Raw genomic sequence first — 11,711 nt, 5'->3', positions numbered from 1 at the left:
TTAGGTGACAAATACCTTGTGAAGAGTGTGGAATGCTCCTTTGCTCATATTCATGCTCAGGAACGTGGCGTCTATCGTGACATTCTCTCCAAACTTACTGTAGCTCTGTTTCACTGGTAAAATAGTTAACCAGTTTATAATTGAGCCACTTAATATTCCATGATACAAACGCAAATACTGACTTTGACAAGTAAACAGTAATACGTTTTATCTGTATTTAACGAAGCCTGTATATTTTGATATTTGATTAATGGATATAATCAATACTATATAAATTCTATGCATAGATAAATATATGTTCCGTTTATAAACAAAAACATTAATATGAATTAATAAAAGCATGCTTTGTCAATATAATAATTTCTTACGGTGTGAAGATGCGATCTTGTTTTGCACAACAACATTCAATTCTGTGAGATTCCTGCAAACCTACAAAAATAGTTTCAGTACACCATGACACCGAGTATTTTGGAATATGTATTGAAAGCTAAATTAGCGAATATATTGTTACACAAAATCGTTTTATTCTTTACATTGCAATTTTCTTATACCATAGTCTGTGACATAATACTTAAATCAAGCAACATGTGTGATAAAATACCTCCAATAATGTTACACCGCTACATGGCTATACTATTTCTTACTTTATATAGAAGGAATTGTGTCCTGAAATCAACCTTATTCTAAAAATGTCCAAATAACAAAATAGTGTTACTACATAAAATGAATGTATATGAAAGTATATCGCAGAGAATTTAGACGGATATTTTAACGAATGCAATAATGAAATAGTGTTATACTTGTATACGTGACTCAGATTGTATGATTAAATCGAAAAAGTAAAGCGTTGTAGTCAATTTCGAAATAAACACTTTTTTAAGAATAAAATCACACAAAAACAGGTTTATGTCAAGTTATTTAATCCTTACTAAGTTGGACTTGAAATAATTCGATATCGCTGGCATGTAAGAAATAGTATTATTTGTGCGAGGGAGAATAGTTGCAAAACAAACGACACAGCACATACACACACAACAAGTACAAATAGAATTGCATACTATGGGCTCACACTCGGTTGACTTCACACTAAGTTGGGATATTTCCAACGAACATCGACCTATTTTTAACGCCAGTGAGCCGCCTTTCATGACTGCAACAAGAACAGAAAATACCAAAGCAATAACAGGCGGTTTTGGTTTCAACTTTTAATTTTAATTTCCAAAGGTTTAACAACCACAGATATTTCAGTTTCTGAGTTTTCATGTTTTTATATTCGTGAAACATAGTTGTAATTTTTATATCACAAGACTGTATCAAATCTAGCTTGTTTCCTAATACGTAGGGTATAAATTTCAACTGTAAATACTAGTTAATTAGTGAGTCTTTGAACACTTGTTCAGTTGCATTTGTAGAATAGGTCATAGTATTCGATGTTATATATCTATGTGTCTAATTATGATACATCAGTGTCTATTGACTCGCGAATACAAATTGTAGATTCAGTTCCGTGCCTTATTTGCGTCGAGACTGTGATATCATACATGTATTATCCATTCAAAATAAGTGATATTCAATCAACAAGATTTGTTGTGACTTTAAGACACGAGTAAGATATTGCGATATACTGACCATGCTGTCCTTTACCCTTTGACCGTCGAAAAACTTGATATACTTTTAAAATCTATTTGATTTATTTTGCCTTTCTTCATTGTATTCGTCAAACCTTCAGAGTTTAAAAATATTTTTGTTTGCCTTTGTCTGCACTTTAAAGCAATTAACTATTTGTTGAATGAACGATCATGTGAAAAAATTGAATTGGTGGTCCAAGTGTTTTAATTTTTGGAGGACTTCATTCCAATATATATTATATAAATATATATATATGTTGAATAATACATTCGTGCACATTTTACGCACAAACAATATAGAGATAATACACATTTTCGAGGGCATGATCATCTGCGGGCGCTCGAAAAATCCGTTCCTGCCCGAGTGCTGCTGCGCACTCGGGCAAGAACGGATTTTTCGAGCGCCCGCAGATAATTATGTCCGAGAAAAATTTATATTTTTGCTATTATTGCATAAACAATTCACACATACCAAAATTAATTAAAATAACATTGAAAACAATACGTCTTGTTCATTCGACATCGACAAAATAATTCGATTGTTTCATATGACATCATACAGTTCAAGGTTGTGTTTTACATATGCCTCACTCGGTCATCATCAGATATGACGAGGCTTTACCTTCCGATAGGCAGTTTTAGATTCGAAATGTGTTAAAACAGTGGATTAATGCAAATTTGAAAATCAGCCTCGCAAAGTTAGAAATGAGGAATAATATTGGTATTTACTGGTCGTCAAGGAAACATATTGTAACGTACAGCCCCGTAGAGATAAATAAACTAATTAGTTAATTATCCATATAACATATTGTTTATTCAAATGGCATAAATATAATGTTATAAATAACAATATGATAGAAATTTAATTACAGATAATATTAATAATGTGATGAGATTTCAAACATAAATAAAGTTTGGAAATTTAATAATAAATATTTGTGATATATTGGCCATGATAATAGGATTTGAAATTTATTTCTATTTGTTAAACTCTTGCAAGTAAAAACCTGGCATACTGTTGCATTCATTGTTGAAGTATCCTAAATCAACAATTTGAAAGAGCAAAGATAGGATATTCTAAACGAATGAATCTGCTACCCGGAGACGTGTATGCAACAAAGTAGCTTACTTGATAAAGTGGTCAACAGTATTGACACGGGAAGTCTAATCTTATTAAGTTATTTCTTACAGCCATTGAAAAGACGATTGCAATTGTGCCTGTTTAACCAACAATAAGCACGTGCAGAAACGGACACTAATGACCAATCAAAGTTATAATTGAGTTTTATGCAAATTAACCTGTAAACAAAATGTAGATGTTTTGTCAGAATAAGACACACTTGGCTTAGATTTTGAGGTGAACGGATCGAGAAATATCCAATCATGTAGTTATCAGACTGCATTTGTATGATTGAAAATATGAATTGTATCAGATATTAAATTGGACTGGAATTCATATATGGCGTTGTTGTTGAGTATTTCATTCCACGTTGTTATACGGATAAATTGACATAAATAGAAAGGGACTTGCCTTATTCGCAATGTAGAAAAATGTAGTTAATGCGAGTCACGTCATTATGGCAATATGCGCATGACGTGAAATCGAACGATAGGTTACACAATATTAAATGAAGAGAAATGAACTTTGTTTGTTACTGTGTGTTTGGCACGAACAATAAGCGATTACGTGACAATATATCGTCAGAATAAGTCATTTTTTTGCATAGATGTTTCTTTCGTACAGGTTTATCTTATTTCGTTCCAACTAAATTTGTTAAAAAATTAATACTGCCAACATGTTCATGATATTACTACTGAAGTATTTCAAGCATACAGCAGGAACGTTGAAGGTACATAAACACTTACATTAACAGCATAGTCTTCTGATAGTGTTGAGTAAATAACCTTAACTTCATTGACGTTGCTAATAAAATAAAGCTGTTGTAAAGAGAGTGCAGATGGTATAATTTGAAATGTGGATTGAAATATCAATTGCCTTTATCCCTGCATGCATGAGGAAACTGGTGCTTATTCAGTTCCCCATTTGTGCTTGAAAAGTCGTCAAAGGCTGGATTTTTTAACAAAGTTCATAATTACTTCATTTAATCCAGCCATTACTAAGGGAAGTAAGTGCGCGTGGACCAGTTTATGAATATGAAAAACATATCACAGGGCTTGAACGGCACGTGAATCGCCTTGTTAATACACGATTTCTGCCGTTCAAGCCCTCTTTTGCCAAGTTTCTGCAACCCGCCAGAGGGCATTATAGTTAGAGTTTATGCAATAATAATTTGAAACTACACGAAAGTATTCATACGTTGTGTATATACCTGCTTGGAACGTATACTGAATGGACACTGATCCAATTTCTACTTCCAGTTTCCGTTGGCTTTGAATTGGACTATAAAAAAATATGTTAAACTCAGGTTACGCATACAAGACATAACACTAGGTCATTTAATGACGACAAGTGACAAATAGCTCAACTATTTCATGAAGCAGAAGCGCTCTTCAGAAACAAATATTCTAAATATTTAATGTTAAACCACAGTCTAATTTTCGAGCAACATATGTTATTCCTTTCACAATAAGATCAACGTCGTGTGCAAATATTAAGATTTTTTGGATTTCAATTTCATTTAAATTGTCTTCAAGAGAGGAAACATTTCAGCTTTCAACATTCCTCATTAGTTGATATGTGTGAAAATGTCAGCCACATTGTCAATTCAAAATTATATTCCGATTATGGTTATATTCACAATGTCAATAATACATGCATATTCACTACTTGCAAATTAAAAAAAATGACAGGAAACAATCGTCCATTATATGAGATGTTCGATCAATCATTGCTTCAGCCATTGTTGTTGAATATGTGAGCGCGACATAACGTGTTAATGCAAACGGGGCTTTGCAATGTCTACTAAAAATAGATCGTAGCATAAGGTGAAAAATCTTAAAACAAGTAAGACTTGCAAGTGATTAAACATAAATGCAAATAATTTGTAATAAAAAATGAAGCATTAAAAATGGACTTATTTTTAGATATTGATTTTAATTTTAACCACATCCTGTCTTTAAAGAAAACATTTAGGTAGTTCATTTAAATTTTCCAATGCGAATGTTTACTACGAACATATTTCTTAATAACACAAAGCTTAACATCAGTTTCGTTACAAACAGATAACTTGATAACTTTATAAGCAACTACACCTTTTTGATTAATATGAACAGTCACGTAAAAGAGGGGAAAACATTACCACACCGAACACATCGTTTTGATGAAAAACATCATGAGTCCACCGAGATTGTTTTTGAAATAGGATTCGGTACGCCACATTTTTTGCAAAGTTATTCATTCACTTTTTCTTTTTATTGTTTCAAGCAAATAATTATCATTATATTCAAATAACTGATCAATACAAGAGATATAATTTCCAATTTAATGACCATTTCATCAGTTTATTTTAGGCAAACAAAACTAATAGCATGGAAACGTACCTTGTTGCCTTTCCGATAACAAATACCCCCGACATTGACCAATCTATCATCAGAGAACAATTACGCAAGGTTCCATGTGTTGCGTTAATACTTATTTTGCAGAAACTATTTGTCAAGCACTTAGTTGAAGGATTATATATAACGTAAATGGATTTGTTTTGAAATAAAACAAAAACAAAAACAAATTAAATTCACTTAACTAAAACGTTCAATTTAGAACTATCCATATTTTTTAACTATGAACTGAGAACATTCTATTTGCGTCGCATTCATGAAACTAAAATGGCTGCATATTATAGGAAGATCAAGTTTTTTAATATCGTTTAACATTTGACCTTGTGATGTTTTTATGTTTTACACTTTTTATTTTATACAGATTCATTGTCGTCGATTAAGCAGTAAATGTCGTACATGTATAGGGTGTTCAATTGTTTTATATAAATTGCTCTCATATTGACGCTAGCCTTACACGACACAACAATATCTCTAAATGCCAGAGTACATTTATCTCACATTTACACATATGTGTTACACATTAATTGTATTTTAATATCCACATTGGTTTTATTCATAATGTGAAAAACGTATAAGGCGTACCAAAAAAAAAAAACACATGTGTTTTTCCGACAATATTAATCGTTGAAGTGGCAAAATTCTAAAGTGATCACGGTCAATTAATATATAGAATTATATAAGTATTTATAGACCAGAAGCATCATTACGTATTACATATTGATATGACTAGAGATTTGCTGATCAATATTGATTAGTATTACACCACACGTTTTATTCTCACTTGGTAAGTGTCCATGACAAGTCATTGTCGTGGCCAGTCAAATTGTCGAACTGGATCTTCTTCAAGAAATGTGTCCGCCGATGAATACTCAGAGCGGTAACTGAAACCAGGCGGGGCAAAATATAGCTTCAAGCAATCTTTGGTTGTCTAAATTACTGCTAAAATGCATTGTATAGATTTGAACACAGTGTGTGTACAACACGGCGAGTAAAAATATATGTATTCATACAATTTTATTATTCAAATGTAATTTTCATGAAAGTAGTTCATCAAAGTTTGTAATGACTAACGATTTATCACATTGATATTTGTCTTAATTGAACTGATAAGCACACAACATGCAATATTTTGTAATACATCTATGATTTAGGATAAATAACCTCCAGAGACAAAACGATTGTCACTAAAACTCTCATTTACATTTACGATTACATATCTTAATCAGTAGTATATAAGCTTTATTAAACATCATGTTTTCTAAATGCTCATTTCTGTTTTGCTTCGGCTATGAACAATTGTTTGGTCCAAAACATGGCTTGAATTGACTGAAAATGAATCAAGATTACCGACTATATACAACACTAAAACTTACAGCGGTTAAACTCGCTTTCTGGCACTGAAAGGCGGATTCCGGCAGGTGCTGGGGATTGTTCTTGAGAGCATGTTAGAACGACAAAGGCCAAGGTCAACAGCAAGCAGGATGACGAATGCACATCAGGCATCATTGCTGGCATGACAATGTTAGCGTGCTGTTCTGCAATGAAGGTGTACTTGCTTTAACAAAGCGTATCCCGTTGAGCATTTGCCTTAAACTTATTTACAATTTGGTAAAATGACGATGTAAAAAAAAATATTCGTAAGAGATTTATACAACAAAATAATAAATTTAATTGAAACAAAGTAAATAACACTTCTAAGAAAAAGGTTGAAAATGTTTGGTCATACATATATAATTGTCACAAAAAGAATGTAAAAATAATAAAGCGATTGCAACGCTTTTGTTTAGTTTGAAAAAAACAAACATGTATGTCCAATATTAACTCGAAATTCACTTAAGCATGCGTGTCGCAGTGGATGCGCATTAGATATTGCTTCCAGAAGTCATGGGTTCGATTCCAGGGTACGGCATTTTTTTTAAAATTCTTATTTGTTCTTGCTGGTGTAACACGTTAATTTCATTCAATATATCACATACTTATTATAATACATTATTGAAGTTATTATTTCAAAAAGAAGAAAATCTGCGCACGTCCGTTTAATGTACGTTATCTAGCGTAAACCATACGGATCATGGTGCCTGTATTTTGTCGTATGTGTTCGATTAGTTAAGCGCGAAAACAGACTTCGGCTAAAATCAACAAGCTATTAGGAGCACATAGCTAAGTATTTACAAGCAGTTACAATCCAACGTTATATTGGTTGAATCAGATATTTAATGCAAACATACTTTAAATTTACATCCAAAATCGCCGTTGTTGCATCATAGTCTACTTAACAGGAAGTTTATTTCCATTAATTAAAAACAATTCGATCAATATGAGTTATTGGGATCAATACATACAAACAAAAATTAACAAAAAAATCAGATTTGCAAATTTTCGTTCTAGTTATGATATTTACGAGGAAACTGTAATACTGACTTTTAACATGTTCTAAAATATCCTTTATATAAATCTTTTGACGATTTTAAAAACTGAAAATTATAAAGCTTTACGATAAACGATCGAATAATTTAGGTTTGTTGTTATCGTTATATTTTGTGATATAACGAGATTTGCTCAAATAAAGTATAAAATACACTTCTTGATTCATGAGCATGGATGGCCGAGTCGTTTAAGAGATGGACTTGTACTCCCAGGGTTACGGCCAGTGGTACTGTTTTTTCTTTCTTTGATTATTTTACTGGAGCTATTTAGTTGAAATGTTTACATTGATCAATTTAAGGCATTTAATGAAAAAATCAATACATGCCAAAACGTGCATAAATATTATCTAACGACAATCGCAAAAAAACCTTTATACATTGGAAGTCAACTGTTCGTTGGTTCGTTTTTCCGGGAAATAAAAAGAGTGTTATGACCAGCAGTGTGTTTTGTTTAACTGCAATTCATCAACTTTAATACGATGTTCACATTGACAACGTTCCGATACAATATCAAAGCAAAACCGTTAGTTTCAACATTAATTTTTGTCCTAATATAACATGGGATATATGCGACTAATAATTTGACATTTGTTCCACTATTGCAAACAGTTTTTGTTTTCATCGCTATTCCACTTGTTATTAACGGTCCAGAAAACATTTTGGCAGATTCGGGTTGAATCCCGTACTATAAAAAAACTGAGCTTGCACACGCTCGTGCAATTTTCTGAACAGTTTGTCACGCATATTAATTGATTTACATTTCCGTTACACAGATGCCAATAAACTAACATTTGTAAGATTGTCCGAATACATTGATACACAAATGATCATTGTCCAAACGAAGCACAAATTAGCACTTATAAATTAATGCGGTACTAACGAATCGACTTGGACCGTGTTCTGTGAAAAAGGGGGTTTAATGAATGTGTGTAAAGTGTCGCCCTAGATTAGCCTGTGCAGTCCACACAGGCTAATCAGGGACGACACTTCCCACTTTTATGATATTTTTTGTTTAAAGAAAGTCTCTTCTTAGCTAAAATCCAGTTTAGGCGGAAAGTGTCGTCCCTGATTAGCCTGTGCACACTGCACATGCAAATCTGGGATGACACTGTACGCACATGCATTAAACCCCCTTTTCACAGAGCGCGGCTCATTAAATTTTTTAAGACTGAGTGATTGCAACATCGAAATCCGATTATTGTATGTATAATACATCACAGAGTTCATACAAAACGCGTCATTTGTTTGAAAATCTTTATAGATCCGTGATAAGTGATTGTACAAGTCTTATGTAGTTGCCTTAAGATAAAGAGAAAAAAAGATTTCACCTTAGTTTACGACTGCTTTCAGTTAACGACATACGGGTCGTAGGGAGCGTTAAGATTACCTAAGGCGCAAATGAAGATCAGAGAAAGTTAGCCCAGAACAATCATTGAAAACTAATTTTTGGACAGCATGCATGTTCGAGTCCTTGGATCTTATTAAGGAGCATTCATATGTCAATGATCGTGTACAACTTCGAAGCAAAGATTCCAGCACGAAAACGATCCCTGAAAGAAATAAAAAACAAGTGATGCGAGCATAACAAGTATGCAACAACAACAGAACTATGTCCGTCCGTTGGCCCTGTCTTCAAGGAAAAGACGGGCCGTTATAACCAGTAGATGATTACTCTTTAATTTAAGTACAGTTTTTCTGCAAAGTGAAACTAAACCATCAACAAAACATCTGGACCAACTTTCGCCAAACCTTATCATGACACCCAGAATTAGGAGACCCAATCCTGTAGAAAGTCACACGATTGTTATGGAAAACTGGGTAGAGTTACTTATTCCTGCGGAATAAGTATGAACTGGATTTCTGTTTTGCTAAGTATGTCTCTATCATTCTGGATTCACTGTTCAGGGGGGTTGTCATAGTTATAATTTTTAACTGATATTATTTTAAATTGTAACATATGTAAATATGGTATTTGTTAATAGGGTCTGTTAGTTTTAATCTAAGCGTAGGTAACCATTGTTAATGAGTTCATTTCCGACCTGGCCAGAGGTGATAATTGATTTTTTTTAAACTGTTTTACATTATGAGCGTTAGTGCCTCTTTTCGCAGTGTCAGTATTTTACGTCAATATATCTTATGTCAGTTTTAAACTACAGATTAGCAATGGCCACCTAACTGTTAACCTAACTGTTTTACTTAAAATATGTATATAGAGAACAAGTATGTGAAAAAATACGCAATATTTAACTCTTAGTCTCTTATAATTATTATATAGAATGGCCATTTTCATGTGTTTATGTGTGTTTAATGCTATGTAATTAGTATGTACATGAAATGGGTGAGACTTTAATAAAACATTGAATTGAATTGACAATGCCTACGCAATTCTAAACCTTACCAAACTGGTAGTTGTCTCACGTTTCACCTGTTGAAAATTAAATTAAACATGCTTTCACCGAATAATAATACGTAAATTTTGTGAAAAAAAACGGTAGGAATTTGTTTAGATAACTTCCATGTAGCCTTCAATACACGTTCTTATGTAGAATTACATAAACGTTCAACGAAATTCCATACATTAGCAAGTACATCTTGTATCAAGTGTCACACAATTGGAAAGTGTTGTTTTATCACTTATAATAATGACAAGGTGGTAAGTGATATCATTCCATCATCATCATCATCATCATCATCATCGTCGTCGTCGTCGTCGTCGTCGTCATCATCATCATCATCATCATCATCATCATCATCATCATCATCATCATCATCATCATCATCATCATCATCATCATCATCATCATCATCATCATCATCATCATCATCATCATCATCATCATCATCATCATCATCATCATCATCATCATCATCATCATCATCATCATCATCATCATCAACACCAATACGATAACCATTTTGTCAACGTTCCAATACAAATACAAAACAAAAACGAAAGTTTTCATTAATGTTCCCGTTGTCGTATAACAGGTATTATAAACAATACAACTTATTTTGTTTTAAACAGTAAACTTTTGTCATTGATTTATTTTTTCATTATACGAATTTTACCTGAATTCAGGGTTAATACTTTATCCGTAAAACAGATTTGATATTAACGTATCAATAAAATATATTCACAAACACATAACAAACATAACTCAGGACATAAACGTGGGAATTCCCCGCCAGGTAAAGCTGACTGTCAAGTCAACAAACGTAGATCAATATAAAGTTTGCACCAGGAAGAAATATTACACCTGCCCATTCTGTTTTTTCGTAATTAAGAAGTTGTCTCCCATTCGGGAAGGTATCACGAGTATCCCGGGTAAAAAGCGGTCCGTCTAAAATGCGAATATGACTCCTATCCGCGGATTGACCGAAAAGTGCGGATATGGACGAATACAGGCAATATCGACATTTGTTCTGCAATGTTTAATAAAAAAATACACAATATGCGTTAAATATGTTAGTATTGTCTCAAAATATAACAATTTAATAGACATTATCATTTTCCCAACATAGTATCACTTTAAAATCGATAATCCACCGAATTCAACAAATGTCCTCTATATATTATAGTTTATTAGTACGTACAAATATGCACGTTATTTTATTTATTCAAATGAACAAAGGATATCGTAGTGCTATATTTAAATGTTTCAAGAATGATTACAACCATTATAGTTGCGCTGTTATTGAAAAGCAATGCATGTCCCGCTAAAATTTTACATTTTTCGTTAATATTATGTTTTATAAGTGAATGTAACAGCTGTAATATTGATCTTTAAAATATAGGCTTCGTATTTTAACATTTCGGGATATTGAATATGAACTGTTGAAATATTAACGAAAAATCTAAAACTTTTGCGGACATGCATTGCTTTTCAATAACAGCGCAACTATAATGGTTATAATCATTCTTGAAACATTTAAATGTAGCACTACGATATCCTTTGTTCATTTGAATAAATAAAATAACGTGCATATTTTTACGTACCAATAAAATATAATATATAGTAACAATCAAATATAAGATATTTTACTATGCATATTAAATACCTATTGTGTATTTTTCATTGAAATGTCGGTCTTTTCGAAATTAACGTCGAGCAAGAGTTGTCGTTCGTGCGGGAAGGTATCG

At 32.6% G+C, this 11,711-nt stretch overlaps 1 protein-coding gene across 1 annotated transcript; it reads right to left on the bottom strand.

The window, feature by feature from the left end:
- LOC127845928 (uncharacterized) lies at window positions 1-6,685 on the bottom strand. The gene is made up of 4 exons (XM_052377107.1): window positions 6,518-6,685; window positions 1,086-1,150; window positions 369-429; window positions 1-113 (listed from the first exon to the last, which is right to left on the bottom strand). The coding sequence occupies exons 1-4, from the start codon at window positions 6,657-6,659 to the stop codon at window positions 1-3; spliced, it is 381 nt and encodes a 126-aa protein (XP_052233067.1). The 5' UTR covers window positions 6,660-6,685.
- Window positions 6,686-11,711: the final 5,026 nt, after the last annotated feature.

This window comes from Dreissena polymorpha, chromosome 9 (assembly GCF_020536995.1).
Source record: "Dreissena polymorpha isolate Duluth1 chromosome 9, UMN_Dpol_1.0, whole genome shotgun sequence".
In the NCBI taxonomy this organism is placed as follows: domain Eukaryota; kingdom Metazoa; phylum Mollusca; class Bivalvia; order Myida; family Dreissenidae; genus Dreissena; species Dreissena polymorpha.
This window is presented reverse-complemented; position numbering and strand designations above follow the sequence as displayed.

Excerpts from the sequence above, each read along its gene's own strand:
- LOC127845928 (XM_052377107.1), bottom strand. The coding sequence starts at position 6,659 with ATGCCAGCAATGATGCCTGATGTGCATTCGTCATCCTGCTTGCTGTTG. Across the intron at positions 1,151-6,517 it reads AGAAAGCGAGTTTAACCGCT|TCATGAAAGGCGGCTCACTG; the intron begins GTAAGTTTTAGT and ends TTCTTGTTGCAG. Across the intron at positions 114-368 it reads CAAGATCGCATCTTCACACC|TGAAACAGAGCTACAGTAAG; the intron begins GTAAGAAATTAT and ends CTATTTTACCAG.